Source organism: Monodelphis domestica, chromosome 1 (assembly GCF_027887165.1).
Source record: "Monodelphis domestica isolate mMonDom1 chromosome 1, mMonDom1.pri, whole genome shotgun sequence".
Lineage (NCBI taxonomy): Eukaryota > Metazoa > Chordata > Mammalia > Didelphimorphia > Didelphidae > Monodelphis > Monodelphis domestica.
The window spans coordinates 226,428,772-226,448,627 of NC_077227.1; the positions used below are offsets into that span (position 1 = coordinate 226,428,772).

The following is a 19,856-nucleotide window of genomic DNA, read 5'->3' on the forward strand; positions in this document are numbered from 1 at the left end:
ACTGGAAATGATGTTTGTATAAGAAAGAACAACATAGATTCAAGGCCACTGAATAACTGAGACAAAGCAACTTTATAGACCTAGTACAAATACAGCAGATGATAATGCATCAATAGATGATAATGCACAAAGACAATTGTCATTCTCGGTCACTGAGAGACTACCACTACAAATACAGCAAAAATCATATGGTTCAATATAAAATTTTAGTAAAATAATTAGTTATCAATACAGACAATCAAATGTTATATATAGAATGTCAATATGGGATGGGGGTCAATGAAAAAAACCTGAATATTTGTATACTTATTACCTACATACTTAAAAAATGTTTTCTTTAAAAGACAAAATTAAAAGTATAACGGATAAAGTAGGACAAACTTAAAATTTTATATTTAAGCAAACTAGAAAGAATTTGGAATTTTTTGTCACTAATTGATTGAGTCAGTCACTTTTATTTTAAACCAATAATAATCACATATAAACCTAAATCTTCCTTTTGTCCTAGCTCTGGTGATTTATACTATTACAAAGAATTTTCTTATATTAATCTGAAACTTAGGAACTAATATATAATTATGTAGTTATGGGAATCAATTAACTGAGTATATTGCTGAATACATACTTATGCCACAATTCCTTTTAGGGTAAAACTGGTCAGACATATGCTTGTGAACAAGGTTTTACCTTAGCAATTAAAAGAATACTCTCCTCTTCTTTATACAAATCTACCAAGGACATCTCTTACATTGGATAGGGTGTCAGAACACCAGGATTCAAATCTAGGTTCTGCCATATGGCAAAACACTTTACAACTCTGTAGCCTCTTTTCCCTCACTTTCAAAATAAAGATGGTTGGACTAGATAGTTGTTTCTCTAGTTCTAACATTCTATGTGTTATCACAGTAGGGTGAGTTAGGTAGGATACACTTAATTTCTGAAGTGAACTTTAGAATAAGAGAATAATTATAATTACCTGTAAGTAGTCAGATTGGATAGCAGTAAGCAGATGGTCTTTGCTGAGTTCATAAAAAACATCTGAAGTCATGACTTGAGTAAATTCCTCACAGAGGAAATGTAAAGCTTGTCTGTGCACCCACTTAGAGCCATACGGATGAGAACTCCACTTGAGGATAGCAATTAAAGTATCTAATGAGATGCTCTCAGCAATTATATCCTCACAGCCTAAAAGAAAATGCAAATATTTATCACTGCACATAAATATGCTAGGTATTATATATGAGTAGAACCTTTAAATTGTTAATATTACAGAAGGCAAAAGGAACCAACTAAAACTGATGGGATAGGCCTCATTACTTGAAAATGGTCAGAAATGTCTACCTTGTTCAAAAGAAAATAGAAGGAGGAAGAGGAGAATAATACTGTACGTCAAGAAAGTATCCTCCTATCTGGAAGTCCACAAACCTGAGAGCAGAGCATGTTGACAGAAACATGTTAGCCTTTTGGGAATATGTCTCAATGTGTTTGGCTACGAAGAGAAAATGGATGCACTTTCTGAAAGCAGATTATCTGGACATTTTCAGTGTCTCACTCTTTAAAAAAATCATGTAATGAATTCTAAGAGATTAAATTATTGGTAAGAAAAAAAAAAGAAGAAAGAGGAAGAAATCCTACTCTGAACTGTTAAATAAAAACTTCTGGATAAAATGTACTTTAAGGAAATCTTGAGGAAAAGTGATTATGTTCCCAGTGGTTAGAGAATAAAGCTGAGTGTGGTCAACTGTATATCTTCTTTTTCAAGAAATATCTTTAAAAGTTTTGGAAGATGGATTAAGATCCCAGATTCAGAGATTTAATTCAGTTCAACAAATTTATTGAATGTCTTCTGTATACAAAGGTACAGTAGAAATGAAATAATGAAGAAGATATTGTTCAGACTCCAAGGGGTCTATAATCTAGTAAAGGGGCTAAGTATAATATTTACAATACAAGGAATTTTAAAACAAGTGCTATTAAGATATACAAAGTATAGTACTCTAGAAGTTTTATGGGAGAGGTTACTTCTAGATAGTAGGAGGAAGGGGTTAGATAGGAAATGATTAAGTATTTAGTTGGGCTTTGAAGAATGAAGGTTTTTATAAGCAGGTATGTATGAAAGGAATGGCATGAACAAAGGTACAAAGCACATGTTTAAAGACCACTGAATGATCAGTTGTGAGAAGCATATGCTCATAGAAATCAGGGAGCAGAGGGAGATAATGCTGGAAAGGCAAGTTAGAGCTACAACATGAAATATATACTTCACTTTAGGGGATGATGGCCTTCTGACTTTCTCATTCACAGCACTCCATCTCTGGTCTCTAGACCTTCCTAATGACTGTTCCCCTACCTTTCAGGCTCAGCTTAGGTGCCACCTTCTACATGAAATCTTACCTGACTCATCCAACTGATAGTGCTTTTCCTAGCTTCCAATTATCTTGTATATAGTTACATATGTACACATCTCTGCCAGACTACTCTTTATATCCTTATTGCCTAGTAAATAGCCCAGAACACAATATGCACTTAATAAAATGCTTACTGACTGGAAAACCATTACAATTTTTAAAAGAAGACTATCAAAATGATGGCATTAAGAATACAAAGGAAGGGACAAAGACAAGAGAGATCTTAAAGAGATTATGAGACTTGAAGGAGAGTTGGCAAGGCTACAGAAGAAGGTATATCAGGAGATGAAGGAGAAGAATCAACATAGTATTATCACAGAACCTAAGACAGGAAAGTTTCAAAAAGAATGGGATAACTAGCCTGTACCCTTTTTATGGGGAGCACCCCAAGATAACCTTTGGATTTTAAAGGGGGCAAAAGTTTACTTTTACAATTACAACTACAATGTGCTTCTTCTGCCACCCTCTTGCTGAATAAATGTGGAAACAAAACTTTTTATTTACTGGTAAATGAGCCTCTTAAAATAGTGTGGCAGGAAAAAGTGTGCTTAGGCACTCTGCATCTATTCTAAAGGTCTGTGACTTCTGGTATTCTGAAGACCTCTGTCTTTTATTTAGAGTGGCTAAGGAAAGGGACATAACAAAGAGTATAAACTGGGTATGGGTAGGAAATAGCAGATTTTTCCTGGGAATCCAAAGTGAGTATGGGTTAGGTCCCAGCTCTCAGAATGGAAGGCAGCTATTCACAAGTAGTTGGTGCCTTCTCTCCCTAGCCCACTTTTTAATATTTAGTAAGTAATTACAAATTAATATACTATCTCTAGAGAATTTTAATCATAATATGTATAATGGACATCATATTTCTTGCCTTTTCAATGGGTGGGAAAATTTGCTACTGAAAATAAATATTAAAAAAAAAAGGAACGAATTAAAGGCGCACACACAAAGAATGGAGTGACAAGTGTCAAATACTAAACATAAGTAAAGGAAAATGAGGACATGGGAAAGACCACTGGAATTGACAATGAGGAAGTCTTAGTGTGACTTTCAAGGAAGCAGTTTCAATAGTATGGTGAGGGCAAGTGTTTGTTAGAAACAAAGAACAATATCTTAAAAGAATTAACAGTCATGATAAGTTGGCAAAGGTAACAAAAACTAGACATAGCTGACACTGGAGGAACTACAGGAAAATAGGCATATTATTAGTAGAGCTATAAACTGATTCAATCATTCTGGAGAACAATTTACTTAGATATTCATACTCTTTGATCAAGAGATCCTGTTGCTAGGCATATGCAACATAAACATCAATAGCTAACATTTATACAGTGCTTTAAAGTTAACAACGTGCTTATATATATAAGCTTATTTTGATCCTCACAATTCTGTTCGATAAATGTACTGTCTCCATATTTACATAATAGATGAGAAAACTGAGTTTCAGAGTGGAAAAGTTGATTTGCTCAGTCTGCTAGTATAGCTGAGATAAGATTGGAGCCCAAATCTTCCTACAATAAATGAGTTCTCTGTTTATCACTCCATGCTGCAACCTGTCCCAAGAAGATGTAGAAGAGGGAGAGTATACCAGGAATGGGAGATAACCAATGAAAACACATGGTCATGAGAAGGTTAAAGGAAGGTCAGTGTCATTGGATCATAGAATACACGGAGAATAAGGTTTAATAATGGAAAATTAGGAAGGGACCAGGTCATAAATGCTTTTCAAAGCCAAATAGGATTTGTAAATTTGATCCTGGAAGTGAAAGGAGGGCCCTAGAGTTTACTAAACATAGGAGAAGCAACCTGAGTTTTAGTTGGATCAATGAAAATAAAAGACTATATTTTAATTAACTTATTCAGTGCTGTATCAGTCTAGCAAAGGTATATTTTATGGAGCTAGAAAAAAATAAGGAAATTTAACTGGAGGAACAACAGGTCAATAAGAAAAAGGGAGGAAACTTTAGCAGCTCTAGTTTTCAAACTATACTACAAAGCAGAAAAGAAGCAAGTCAATACAGAAGCAAAATGTTCAATAAATTGAAAGAACCCAATTACTGGGGAAAGAACTAATTTATTATTTGACAAAACCTGTTGAAGAAACTGGAAAGTAGTCTGGCAGATATTAGGTACAGACCAATATCTCACAATGTATATACCAAGTTAAAGGATAGATACATTACTTAGACATAAAAAGTGGCATCATTAGCAAATTAAAGGAACAAGGAGGAAATTAGTAAACAAGTAATAAGATTGCACTAAATAAAATATAGTTTTAATAATTTAAAATCTGTAAGTTTTGTACAAAGAAAACTAAATATATTAAAATTAAAAGGAAATTAGGTAACTGGGAAAAGTCTTTGTAGCAAGTTTTTGATAAGGGTCTCGTAACCAAGACATAAAGAATTGCTTCAAATTTATAAGACTAGGAGCCATTCCCCAACAGATAAATGGGTCAAAGAATATGACTAGGTGATTTTCAAGGAAAAAAAATCAAGCTATGCACAGCCATATGGAAAGATATTCCAAATCACTAATAATTGCACAAATGCATATTCAAGCAATTTTGAGGTTTCATGTGACACTCATAATGTCAAAAGAAGAATAGGAAAAATGTTATAGGAGCTGGGGGAAAACAGGTACCCTAGTGTACACTGTCGATGGAGATGTGAATTGGTCCTGCCATTCTGGAAATCAATTTGGAACTATGCCTAAAAAATCAAATCAAGCACAGTCTTTCACCCAGATATATCATTACTAGGTTTATACCCCAAAGAGATCAAATAACAAAGGAAAAGGACCTATTGAAGCATGAAAACATTGATAGTAGCATTTATGCAGAGTTGCAAAACTGGAAACTTGAGAGTGCTCACTTACTAGGGAGTAGATGAACAAATTATGCTATATGAATATAATGGAAAATTACTATAACATGACAAAATGGCTGTTTTAGAGGCAAGTAAACAGAACAATTTATACAATGACAAAGAAAACCAACTTTGAAGGACTTTCTGGGAGTTGGTTAACTGGAATTACCTGATGTAAATGCAAATGAAAATATATGTCCTCAATTATCACAGGAATAGGACCATAGAAATGTGAACTATTTCAGTAAGGAATACCACCAGATTAGAACCTTAGAAAACCAACTTAGAACTCTAATCACTGGAATGAGAAATAATAAGTCTAGGACCAAAGAAAAAACATAATACTCAACTTCTGAAAGAGTTGTTGTATTTATGCTTTTAAAGGCCAAGATGGAAATTTGTTTTGCTGGATTATGCATATTTGTTGTGAATTTCTGTTGTTCTTCAACTGGGGGGGGGGGGTGTAACTAAAGATCAAGGATGATATAACAAAAAAAATCTCCTAACAAGGACAGATTTAATAGAGACCTTTAAGCAAAAGCCAAATGACCACTTGCTAGAGTGGGGGTGGCGGTTTAACTAGAGGAATTCCTGAAGTATATATATAGGTTGCAGTAAGAGTCTTTTGCTTTTTACTTGTTACAATTCTAACATCCTATGGTTCTGTGAATGTAAGGAGTTGACACACTTTTCAAGAGATAAGAGATGAAATGAAATAAGTAACACTAAAAAGAGTGAGCTAACTGTAAATACTTAAGTATAGGTTAAATGAATGACAATCTGTCTGCTAGGGGTCTGATGATTTCAAAGGTCCCTTTCTACTTTTTGAAAAACAAAATTAGACATGTAATACTTATGTAATAATCTGTAATATTAACTAAAATGCCTAGGAAACAGAAGACACAATTACTACATATAGTGTATACTACATGTATAATTAGTATAATGTATAATTTACAGGTAATTTACTATACAGATTTAAATCATGACTACATGGATTATTTCCTTAATCATTTTGTCACTAATATGATAACAGACAGAAGAAATTAGGCACGTGGTTTTCTTATTTTGTATTTCTTTATTCCTTGATTTCTAATAATCCTTAATAAACCTTATAAAATATAATATTTCTATTACTAGAGACTAATTTAATTGTTACAGAAACAAAAATATTTAAGATAGTTCCCTGTGTATACAAAGAGTTTACAATATGCCTTGGGAAATCATATATACTACTATATATATACTTTTTTTTAAACCCTTACCTTCCATCTTAGAACCACTACGGTGTATTGGTTCTAAGACAGAAAAGCAGTAAGGGCTAGGCAATGGGGGTTAAGTGACATGCCCAGGGTCACACAGCTAGGAAGTGTCTCAGGTCAAATTTGAATCCAGGACCTCCCTTCTCTAGGTCTCAATCCACTGAGCTACCCAGGTGCCCCACATATATACTAATGATCCAAGAATTTCAACTGTAGGGAGTCACTTCACCAAGGTAATTCACAATTTCCCCAGCTTCTAACAAACAGATGGTTTTTTGGAGCTGGTAAATGATAAAGTCATTATCATCATGATGGCCTATCTTTCTGGTGATCCTCTCTGAAATCGGCTAAGCAAATTCTCAGACAAAAGATATTGCCAGGTTAAACTTTAAAGTCTTTGCAGATTAATAGAACCTAACAGAACCTCCAGTTGAATACCTTTCATTCCTTGAGTTAGCATTGGAATCGTACTTTAGTGGGTGGAAGAGATGACACATAAACATAAAAAGATAATATAAGGCAGCAAATTATAAGCGTCAAATAAGGAGCCAACTGAATTATTGTATTATATACTTTAGCTTTAACATTTAGTTATGAATCAAGATAACATTTTCTCCCTTGAAGTCAAGGTAGTGGTCTAAACTTGGGAAAGTTAACTGGAATTACCTGAGGTAAATGCAAATGAAACCATATATCTTCAACTGTCATAGAAATAGGATCACAGAAATGTGAATTGTTTCAGTAAGGAATTGAATTCAACACAACTCTAGCTTTTACTGATAAACCAAAATGAACATGTCTGAGTTAATTCCCAGTGCTTAAATTACAAGAAAACAATTGAACAGATGGCCAAGTAAAACTATCATAATGAATTAAGAGACAGGGCATATAAAATATTTTCCCCTTTTGCTCCTTACTGTTTGTTGGATTACTTATTTACACTATATATTTTATATTAGCTATTGATTTAAAAAGATTCCAATCATTTCTGTAAAATATTTCCCCTTATCTAAGAACTCCATTTTAACAAAGAAAAAATTAAGCAAAAAATATCCAGTACAGTGATCACAAAGAAATGTATACAATGTTTTGCCCAAGAAGACCCTTGCAACCCTGCCAAGAGAAAAGATGTTTTATCTTTTCTCATACCATTTTCAGTTTTTCAGTTATTTCTTTTTAGTCATCTTTTCATTTTATACTGCTGTAGTCACTGTATATACTGTTGTCTTCCATTTGACTCTTATCAGTTGACATAAGTTTTCCTTTTTCTTTGCAATTCTAATACTCATCGATTCTTATTACACCATATATTCTATTAGATTAATGTACATTGTTCAGCCATTCCCCAATAAATTGGTGGCCATTTCATTTCTAGTTCTTTGCTAACATAAAAGGTGCGGCTATGAATGTCTTTATATATTGGACCTTTATTTCTTTTACATATAATAACTAGGTCAAAGTTTTGTTTAAAAAAAATTTCAAACTGGCACCTAGAATGGATGAGCCAATTAATAACCTCACAGACAAAAATGAATGTTCCTGTATTCCCATAGTCCCAGACCAATTGTTTTCTGGTTATCTTTGTCAATTTTCATGTTATGATATAAAACCTCAGAGTTGCTTTATTTGCATTTCTTTAGCCATTAGTGATTTGGGGCATGTTTTTAATGTAGTCAGTTATGATTTCCAATTGTTTTGAAAAGTAAACAAACTTTCATATTTTTGACAATTTATTTCTGGAGAAATGCTCTCTATATTTCATATTTGTGCCACTTCTACATATATGTGTGTATATATATATATATTTTTTTATTATATAAAATGTAAAAAATAAACTATAAAAAGAAATATTTTGCTTTAATCAATCAAGATTCACCTTCTCACTTTCCTAACTTGAGAACATAAGAACACAATCCATTACAAACATATTGTTAAACAAATTTCCCTACTGACTAATACATAGGCAACCCCTCAGGTTCCCAGTGTTTGCCATCTCAAAAAGAGCTACAAATATTTTTGTACATTTTAAACTTTGTTTTGTTTAGGACATATTTTGTTTAGGACATACTTTGTTTCTCTCCCCTCTTGTGTTTGAACTGTTCTCTATGATTCTGGCCTTCTCCCTTCCCCCTCCACTCCCCCCCCCCCCCCACCGGAGCATTTATACTCAGTTTTCTGGATAAGATTTTCTTGGCCACAACACTATACACAATTTACTTTCTGGAATATCATAGTGCAATACTGTATTCAGCTCCTGTATAGAGGTGGCTGCTGCTAAATAATATGTGATCCTGAGTGGGGATCCTCAGTATTTGAATTCTTTCTGGATTCTTGCTTTATTTTTTTCTGACACAGAAACTCCGGATTTCAGTTATGATATACCTGAGTGTTTTCATTTTGGGGTTTCTTTCAGGATGTGACGGATAAGGTTCTTTCGATTTCTATTTTGGCCTCTGGTTCAAAGAGATCTGGAAAATTTTATTTTTTAAAGATTTCTTAAAATAGAATGTCTAATCTCTTTTTGGTCATGGTATTAATACAGTCCAATGATTGTAAATTTTTTTTCAGTCTGATACTTTCCCTGTGAAAAACCTTAATTTCCTTCTATTTTTCTTCCAGCCTTTTGACTTTGTTTTTACTATTTCTTATTGCCTTATGGAGTCACTGGCTTCTCCAATTTTCAGGGAGTTTGTTGTCTGGGTAAAGTTTTATAAGTTTTTGTGCCGACCCCATTAATTCTCTTTCTACTTCTTTTGTAGCACTCATTTCTTTTTTAATGTTTTTCTCATGAATTCTCATTTTTTTAAATAAAAAATACTTATTTTCAATTCTTTTTTTTTAACTCTTGGGTTTTTGCTAGGAATTCTCGTCAAGTATGTGACTAAATTATGTTTTTCTCTGAGATAGTTTGGAGTCATTCTCTTTGCATATGTCTTAAGCATTCTGCTACCATAATATTTCATTATGATGGGATTCTGTTTTTGTTTGCCCATTCTTTCATCCTACTTCCTGACTCTGATGTTAAGCCTAGGCTTTGTCATGTTTCTAGAGAGAAGGTCTAGACAGGTCCTTTTGCTGTTTTCTTGGGAGTACTAAGTATTGTGTTATTCCAGGATTTCAGGGCTAGATTGGGGAGTTTCCAAGTCTTCAATGTTGCCAAAGTAGTGTAATAAAGGATTACTTGAATGATAAATGATAACTAAAAATCAGATCTCCTCCCTTCACCCCTGGTTACCTCCCTCCTCCCTTCCTTCCTCCTATTTTTCCTGTTGATTCTTCAGTTGGTCTCTCTCAATCAACTCAGAGTGGTGTATAAAATAAATCACTCTTTTCTCTCCTCTAAGATAAGTAAGGGATTTATTGGGGAGAAAGGTAAAGATAAGAAAATGGAGGGAAAGAAGGTTTGGGGTTTCCCTAATACTAGGATAGTTCCTAGGTAGGAGGATGGTGGAAAATAGTTCAGATTGGGAAAATGGGTTAACAGGTTTGTAAATTCAGTCACTGTAACACAGCAGAGAAATCAGAGAGAGCTGGACTTTGTCCTACTTCTTTTCTGTCTCAAAGGCAAAGAGACCCTAGGATTTCAGTTTGTTCTGATCCTTCTCAACAGTATTTTCTGGTCCCCATTCTAATTAGAATGTTCTCTTTGAGTGACAGCTCTGGAGTCTTTGCTTTTCCAGCCTTTTCTACAGACTTTTTTCTCTCCTCCACAGTAGTCTGATTGCTATACCTTTTTTTAGTCTAAGCTCTGAAAGTTTCTGACCTGGCTTTGGGTCAATACAAGAATATCTTGTTGCTGAACTCTGTCTCTATCAGTCAGCTGGAAAGTGCTTTTGGTTCAGAGTGACATAATTGTAGGCTCCCCTTTGGTTTTGAATTTCTGTCTTGCTTATTTTTCTGCAGACTTGATTAAATGCTGGAAGTGAGACCTTATTCTGAGCTTGGGGTGTGAGCTGCATCACTGTTGATGCCTTATGAATTTATGGTACAACACTTGAAAAGTTTCCCTATACTGAGGAAAAACAGCTTTTCCCCTTCTGTACAGATCTCCTTATTCCCCCAGGATCTGTGACCCAGAACTGCATAGTGGCTGCCAGTTGGTACCTATGCCCATGGTAGTGAACCGGTATGGGTTTGGTAGAATTCCAAGCATGCCTTCTGTGCTGGAGGACAGCCTCTCCCTGTGCAACAGAATACTCTGCATAGGTGCTCCTCCTGTTCCAACTCAGTATCCATTGTTCACAGACCTCCCATTCTATATCTATGCTAAGTTGAAGATTCATTTTTCTTGGATTGCTCCATTAGGATTTGGTTTGGTGATTTCCTAAGTCTGAAGGAATTTCTAGGTTTGAAGCAGTTTGTGGAGGGGAGACCACTGCCATGCTTCCCATCATTCCACCATCTTGACTCCTCCTCCTCTTCCACCTTCTATAAGATTTTTATTGGTGATATGTGGTACAAATATTTTCCCCAACCTACATTTTCCTTTCTAATTCTACTTTCACTGATTTTGTTTTTTCATTTTATATATTTGAAAAATCTATTTTGTCTTTTATGATCATCTTTTTTGATTGAGAATTTTACTCTAAGGCAAAATAGTTTTAGTTTGTGTCAAAGCTATAACTATATGTGAAACATAAAAAGTTAAATTATTTTAAGATACATACCACACTTGTATTTCTATCTGTTCAATTCTATCAATTATATACATATACTTATACTTATACATATACATATACATATACAAGCATCTAGGTAATGCAATGCATAGAGCAATGGACTTAGACTCAGGAAGAATCATCTTCACGAGTTCAAATCTGTCCTCAGACACTTAACTAAGCTGTGTGATGCCAGACAGATCCATTTAAACCTGCTTGTTTCAGTTCCTCATCTATAAAATGAGCTGGAGAAGGAAATGGCAAACTACTCCAGTTTCTTTGCAAAAAAAAAAAAAAAAACCTAAAATGAAGCCATGAAGAGTTGGACAGGACAAAACAAGCAGTTACTATCTACCTAGTGGGAAAGGTTTTGAATATGAGTCTCACAAGGAACTATTTTTCTGTTATCTGAGGACTGGACTAACAAAGTCTAGAAAGTCTTATCGCTAAAGAGTTGACCATGAAATGACTAAAAAAAATTATTGGAGGTACAACTTATGAAGACCATTCCTAAAACATAAAGATTAACAGGCTATCAAGACTTCTCTTTCTTATAAAATCATAGCTTCCTTAAGTACTATATTAAAGTACCGATAATATCAAAACAAAAACATTTTTTTCTCAATTATTAAATATAGAGGAAGTTGGAAGAATAAGAGGTAACCTAGGATTCATTTACCCCTTACTACCTGAAATAAAATGGAAAAGTGTCCAGCAGTAAAATAAAAATGAAAATAACAGGAATAAGAGTTAAAATACAACACAATACAATTCTTATAGAAAAATAACTTAAGATCATCTCACTGATCCTGTACTCCCACTCTTAAGGCAGCTTAGCAATGCATTCCTCCTGTCAGTGGTAGTGTTGGGCATCTGCTTTAAGATTAACCTTTCCACCAATGAGAGTACCCCCATTCCTCAAGGCAGATTGAGATCTGCGAATCAAACAGCCCCAGGATTTAAGTAGGAGGTAGGATTCAGAAATCTATTGCTACTAATGTAGTATTATGGGGGTTGTGAATTTTAGATTTACAGGGTGGAGACCCTGCTTAGTCTTTAGAATTTTAGCAACCCCCATTTAAGGATTAGCTGTGGGGGAGAATGGTCGGTGAGGGCCTGTGCTAGCAAGTGACAAATCAGAAACAACTGACTGACCCCCTGGGCTTTCCTAATCTAAGTTTAAGCCACCATTGGTACATGTGAGACCCAGGAAGTGATGTAAAGAACTGCCTTGTGAGGGGAGCTTGGGTGGTCTTTGGTGGTGGAACTTGACTTGGTGGATGGTGAAGTGTGGAGACTGCTTCCCTTAGGCAACCATGTGTTGAGTGTTAAGGCTGACTTCCCTTTCCCTTGACCTTTCTGAAGGCACCAGACTCCAAGGAGGCCCCTCATCTTGGAAGAGGCCCTGTGGCTGGAAGCTGAGCTAGATTTAATCTTCTGGGAAGGTCCCTTGGCTGAGGCCTCTGAACTCCCCCTGGCTCAGGCCAGGCTGGAGCAGTTCTTCCCATTTGCTCTTTCTCCCTTATTCTTAATTCTTCCTTCTATTGTAAATAAACCACCATAAAATTCTATTCTGACTTGAGTATTTCATTGGGATTTAGAATTTAAATCCCTTGCGATCATTAAATAATATATTCAGTCTCAACCCTAAAATTTATCCTTAACAAGGTGGGAAGAAAGAAAAAAAGTAATGACAAGTAGCCTGCAGAAGAAATGAAAAGGGAAGAGGTTTAATTGCAAAGACATCTTAGAGTTTCTTATCAGTGGGTCAAAGAATCCTATAACTTCCCCTTCATGGGTTGGGTTTTTGTAATTATAATCAGCCCTTTTGCTTGTATCTCCAGTGCCTTGCACAGAGGAGGAATGCAGTAAATACTTGTTGACTGATTGATTTTCCTTGTGGCAGTATCTATTTTAACTGGTCATCACCACCACCTTGAGAGCCTAACCTATATGAGAGAACAAGCATCAAAGTTGAGGATGTATCTGCACTATAGTCCAAGATCTCTCTCAAAAGCAATGGATAAAAATGGCTTTTCTTTTAATATGGTCACCAAAAGCAAGAGGTATTTTCTGCATTTGAAAAAAAAAGACATTTTCCCCTTATAAATACGGGGAAAGATAAAATGCTCCCTTTCTCACAATCACCTGACATAGTTCTATAAATGCTAGTTATAGGGTTAAGAGAAGAAAACAGAACCTATAGCAGCTAGGTGGCATAGTGAATAGAGAACCAGGTCTGGAGTTGGGAGGATCTGAATTAAAATTTGAGTTCAAGACACTTTCTAGCTGTGTGACTCTGGGCAAGAGGTTTAACCCTGTTTGTCTAGGTTTGCTTTTCTGCTTTAAGAGTTGTTATTAAGACAGAACGTAAGGAATTAAAAAAAAAAACTTGAAATGCCTACAATAGCAAAAAAGATAGCATAATACAATCAAAAGAGGAATTAGAGGACTTGGGTTTTTATAAGAATTCCAACATTATTGCTGTGACCTCAGGCAAGTTGGGCATCCTAACTGGAACTCACTTTCCTCATTTGTAATATAAGAGGATTGGACTTGATGGCTTCAGAGATCCCTTATCCTTACCATACAAAACAGTATAGAAAGAAAACCCCAGAGAACTAGCAAAGTAAGTTATGTAATTAAAAAAGATGAATTTTTAAAATGCATCATTTTTATAAATTACTAATAAAAATAGGAAGAAAAAAAATTAAGCCTTCTGAAATCTGGTCTCCAAATGCATCACTCTACTGAAATTGTTCTCTTTCAATCCTTTAATTGTCTTACCTAATAGCCTTTTCTCAATCTTCATCCTTTTTAATATCTGACAGTATGGATCATTCTCTCCCTTCTTTCTTGATTCTTTTATATATGTGTACAGGCATTTTATCAGTTTTTCTTCTTTTTGGTGTTTGTACTTTTAAGAGTATACACTAATTATACACATTTGGATTATGGATGTGAATCCAGGCCAATACAGAACATGCTACCATAAGTGGGGCATAAAGTAGTCCATCTGAACATTTGGGATGGAGATGTCTCTAAATTTGCACATCTCATGCTTCTTTTGATCAATTGCAATTCTACTTTGCTCATGGGGCACAGCATCTTCTTTGATGCAGGCAAGCCATGCAGGGTGGTCTCCCATGTCTCACAATCTATACAATAGTTCCTTAGACTTTTTGTAGTATCTTTGTACTACTTCTTATCTCTGTGTGAGTGCTTGTCTTGTGTGAGTTCTCCATAAAATAATCTTAGGAAAACAGAACAATGTGGCTAGCCCACTGAGGTTTCACTCTCTACTTGTAGAATTTAAATGTTTGGCAGTTCAGTTGGAGAAAGGACCTCAGAGTCTAGTATTTTATCTTGCTAGGCAATCTTTAGAATCTTCCTAAGATAATTCAAATGGAAGCAATTCAATTTCCTGGCATCTTGCTTTTGGACTGTCCAGGTTTCATTGGCATACAACAATGAGGTCAGTATAATGGCTCAGTAAGACCTCCAGTTTGGTAGGCAGTCTAAAATCTCTTCTTTCCCAAGTTTTCTTTCAGAGTCTCCCAAACACTGGGATAACTCTGGCAATTGACGTGTCAAACTCATTATCTATACGTACATCCATGAAAAGCATACTGCCAAAGTAAGTGGACTTGTCCACAGAGCTTAAAATTTCTCCATTCATTGTAATCAATGGTTCTACATATAGATGTTGTGAGTGCTGGCTAGGGGAGAACCTGTTTTCTTGGTGCTGTCAGATAAAATTAGCACAAGTGGCAGCAGTGATCTACACTTCGTTGCATCTCAGTGTCAGAGGCTGTACTGTAAGTACAATCATCTGCTAACAGAAAGTCATGAATCCATTCTCCCTCCATTTCCATCCTGGCTTATAATAGTCTTTTCAAGTTAAATAATTTGCCATCAGTATGGTACATGACCATGATGCTGTTTTTGTCCTCACTGAAGGAATTTGATATCATTATTGAAAAAAATCATGCTAAATAAAAATACACACAATTAGATATAATAATGTATTACTAAATCCCTTCCTATTCTAAGGAAAGGACAAGAACGTACTAAACCCCTGATGGGGAGGATAGGAAGGGAATAAAAAAATCAAAAAAGATAAAGCTGGGGATGCTAAAGGCAAACAATGATTCTGTCAAAATCCAGCTGTCTTGGAAAGAATATGAATCATGAAAACATGGAAAAATACTTAAAAATAAATGAATAAACAATTTTTAAAAACTCCGCCCTCTTTACCTTTAACTATGATCAAACAAAGAGGGACACAATTATTTTGTCATTCATGAATATTTACATTGATTACCTTAGGATAACAGCTTTCAATTTTGATGTAGCAACATGTCCCTCCATAAAATAATATGAACATAAATGTTTATTATGCTACATTCATTGTCTCAGATCAAAGGATCACAGATTTAGAGGTGGAAGATATGGGGTCATCTATTTCAACCTCATAATTTTATAACTGAGGAGACAGGTTTAGAGAATTTAAGTGACTTGCTCAAGATCACATGGGTACTATTGGGTAGAGCAAATATTTGAACTGATATTCTCTGATCCCATACACTCTTTCCAATGTAAAATATTGCTTTTCTAAGATAAAGATCTTCATAGGAGGGTGGGGAGTGGGGTGGGGTGGGGAGAAGGAATCACTGCTATCTGAGAACAAGGGTTAAAGGAAGGCATGAGGCTGTTTGTTCCCTAGTAACTAAGGTCTTAATTGTCTGGTACCCCTGCCTAGTTTTGTGGTGGGACAGAAGGCTCTTTACTGTGACAAAGCAGGACAGTAAATGAGAGGCCTATGGAACAAAGCAACTCTGGTATCCAGTAGTTGTCTCGGAGAATATCTATTGGGAAAGGTATGGACTTAAATGAAATAGGAATGAGAAGACACTTAAGCAAATTTAGCATAGTCCTGAAGACAGCTTTGCTGAATTCAAACTCAAATATTTTGTATATTCTTATGTATCTATATGTAGTCCTTGAGGACAAACTTTGATTTTTGTGTAGCTAGCACATAGCATAGCACATAATATACTCACACACACACACACACACACACACACACACACACACAAATATTTGCTGAACTGTTATAGGTCCAATTCAACTGAAAGGCAGATACCATGGAATTAAGTAGTATTGCCTCTGGCTCTACCTGTCTGGCTATGATGCCCTAACTTCTCTGGGCCTCAATTTTTTCTTCTGTAAAATATAAAACATTTCTTTCAGTTCTAGATCTATAATCCTTAATATATGTAAATATAAAATTAGAAGACAATTTGGGAAGACAGGAAGGAATTAGAAGCTGAGAGTTTAAGGAAAGGCTCCAGGTAGGTGGTATATAAGCTAAGGTTTGAATGAAATTCAGGATTCTCAGAAAAGTAGGTATGGGTGACATGCATACTAGTCATGAGAGGCAGCCTATGCAATGGCAGGGAGATGGGAAATGAAATACTATGTATCTTAATACACATATAAAGAGCATGTGTGTCAGTTTGGTTGCAATGTAAAGTGTATGAAGAGAATGTATACAAAAGATGCTGTGGAGGAAGATATGGCCAACTAATTTAATACAGGGAGTGAGGGATAAGGGAGTAAGGAGTCAAGGATGACCCCAAGGTTATGTGCCTGAAGAGATGTCCTCAAAAGAAAGTTAGCCACTCAGCATTTCCTGAGCTCCTTCTAAGTGCCAGGCATTGAGCTAAGTGCTGGGGATACAAAGGCAGAGAAAAAGACAGCCCCTGCCCTCGAGACCATAATCTAATGGGGAGGGACAAGATGAAAAGCTAGGAATAAACATTACACATATAAGACAAATAGGAACTAATTAATAGAAGAAAGGTTTTATAATTAAGGAGAACCATAAAAGGTTTCCTATTTTATGTGGCACTTGAAGAAAGCCAGGGAAGCGAGGAGCTGGAAAAGAGGAGGGAAAGAAATCCAGGGATGGGGGTTAGACAGTGAAAATACCTGGAGCTGAGAGATAGAGTGTCTTATTCCTTTAATAGCAAGGAGGTTGGGCCAACCTCTACTGGATCGAAGTGTAAGGAAGGAGTAAGTTATAAGAAGACTAAAAAGGTGGGAGGCAGAGAGAAGACAGTTTCTGAAAGGCTTTGAATGCCAAGCAGGGATGTGTCTGATTGTGGAAGTGATGGGAAGCTTCTAGAGTTCCCTGAGTAGGAGAGAACACATGATCACACTTTTGGTTGCTGAATAGAGGATATAATGGACTGCAGAGAGATATGTGGCTGGCAGAGCAACCAGCAGGCTATTCCAATAATCTAGGTGTGAGGAATGAAGGCCTGTACCCAGGTGGAAGAAGTATTAGAAGAGAGAAGAAGAGATAATTGAGATATGCTACAAAGGTTAAACAGGCAGGCCTTGGCAGCAGATTGACTACGATAGGTAGGGGAAGGGGTATAATGGAAAGTGATGATATGATATAAGAGAACACTGAAGTTTTGAACCTAAAAAGCCCTGGGAGAATGATAATGCCTTTAGACAGTAATAAGGAAGTATAGAAGGGAGAAGGGTTTAGAGAGAAAGAAAATTAGTTCAGTTTTCAACATGATGAATTTGAAAGATATTTACAAAATATTCAGTTCCAGGTGTCTAATCTCAACAGAAAATTTGAAAGGAGGATGGATTTCAGAGAATAACTGATTCTGTTTTAGACATACTGCATTTGAGAGCCTATAGGACATGCAATTTAGGATGTATAATCATCCATCCCTACAACTGATGGTAGAAAGACTAAGGTTAGGTGTGGAATTACATCCCTAATTAAACTCTTACATGAGGAAGATGTTAGCTAGCCGACCAACTATCAGTGAAAATATAAATGGCCCATGATATGACTTAGTAACAATGTGAGAATGAGTCTCAGACTTTTACTTGCAAAGAGATATCTAGCAAGTGACTACAAGCCATGAGAGATTTGTTAGAACAAAACTGCTTGTTAATATTGGAGCATCTTAATTATTTCTCAGTGCATTGTAAACTTTAAAGAGTTATGTAAAAGCAATTTATTATTGATTATATTTTTCAATCCTTTGTCAAGAGATTCCTGAAGTATGGCTTTATAGAGGGATACAAAATTATGCTCCATTTTGATTAGCTTATTCTAATTAATCATCTGGTACTATGGTGTTTGTAATGTTCTACTTTAACTTGCAATTGTTATCAATAGGTTAAAAACTTGATTCTGTGTTTATTATACTATTCATAACAAAACTGCTAGAGACAAGTTTAAAATACATTACGGCAAATTCAGAATAGATGAAATCAATGAGTTTAATTGCACTAATAAGTGAGTTAGTTTTGATTAAGGCTTTTAGTTTTAAGTTAAATAGACTACATTGTGATTCTTAAGTACCCTGTTGTAAAATAATTATGTAGATATGGGAGATATCTACATAGAGAATATATCTGAATTCCTAAGAATTGTTGAGAGCACTAAGACAGAATGTGTAGAGAGAGAAGGGAATATAGGACAGAAGCCTGGGGTTCTTTCTACCCACTGAGGATGAGATATGTAAAAAATAGACTCGAATACAGGACTACAATCCCCACGAGCCTTTGCTCCACTTCCCCAGAATTCCTTGTAATCTCACCTGGGCAGAGATCGAGAAGGTATTTAAGCTGATTCAAAGGCTTTTGGAGGCTCTGGACTCTTGGACTTCTGTTTTGGGGCAGGTGTGGCTTTTTTTCATAATGTAGGTGAGGTGGTGTCTAGGCCTCTCTATGGCCTGGACACGTGTCTCTTATCCTGTATTTTCTTTAATCCTTAATCTTCAATAAACCTCTAAAAAATATAATACTCCTTGCAGAGAGAAACTAATTTCTACCTGCCTCAGTCTCCCCATCTCCCCTAAATTTTAACTGTTACAGATATGAATGATGATCTGGCAAAGACGCCTAAGGAGTAGTCAGAAAAGGAAGAGAACCAAGAGAGATCAGCACCACAAAACCTCAAGACAGGAAAAAGTATTCAGGAGGAAAGGATGGTCAATAGTGTCACACACTGAAGAGAAGGCTTAAGAGAGTGTCATTAGGTCGCTCTGAAGAATGCAATTTTGTATTGTTTTCCATATTTTGTCATGCCTTTGAATTCCCATAGGCTTCCTCCCAGGCCTGGACTATATCTTTTCCTTCTGCCTATTGTAATCTCTTTCTTAAAAGGTCCAGCTACAAATCTTCCTCTTACAAGAACTTTTGCCTGAACCGCACAGTGGAAAGTGATCTCCTCTGCCCCTTTCCAAATGGCCTTACATTATATTTATTTGAATACAAGTCATAGAATTACAAAATGTCAGATTGAGAAGGAACCTTAGAGATCACCTAGTTCAACTTGGATCTGAAAAGAAATTTATTCTGCTGTATATATGCCTAGTATAGTATTTAGCCAGTCTTATATACCCCTTAAAAATTAGGGTGTTTAAAAAAGAAGTTAATATAATTTTTCATTTTTAATATCTTAGTTTTTCATCTAGGGATGGGTTTAAATATTGCTTCTACTGACAGGCTTATATGACTTTTTATCACATCGCCTCTGCAAAAGAATGTGTGATGCTACAAGCAAGAGAAAGAGACTTCAGCTAAGTGGAACTTAGTAGCTAATTTTGTCACTGTGAACTTTTT

The 19,856-nt window shown here is 35.6% G+C and overlaps 1 protein-coding gene across 4 annotated transcripts in view; it reads right to left on the bottom strand.

The window, feature by feature from the left end:
* The window catches only part of BTBD7 (BTB domain containing 7), a 107,977-nt gene that overhangs the window by 28,511 nt on the left and 59,610 nt on the right, over positions 1-19,856 (bottom strand). For all 4 annotated transcript variants that reach the window (XM_056810473.1, XM_056810472.1, XM_007472569.2 and 1 more), the window contains exon 4: positions 977-1,185. In XM_056810473.1, the coding sequence (XP_056666451.1) occupies positions 977-1,185 (209 nt within the window). The remainder of the gene's footprint in view (positions 1-976; positions 1,186-19,856) is intronic.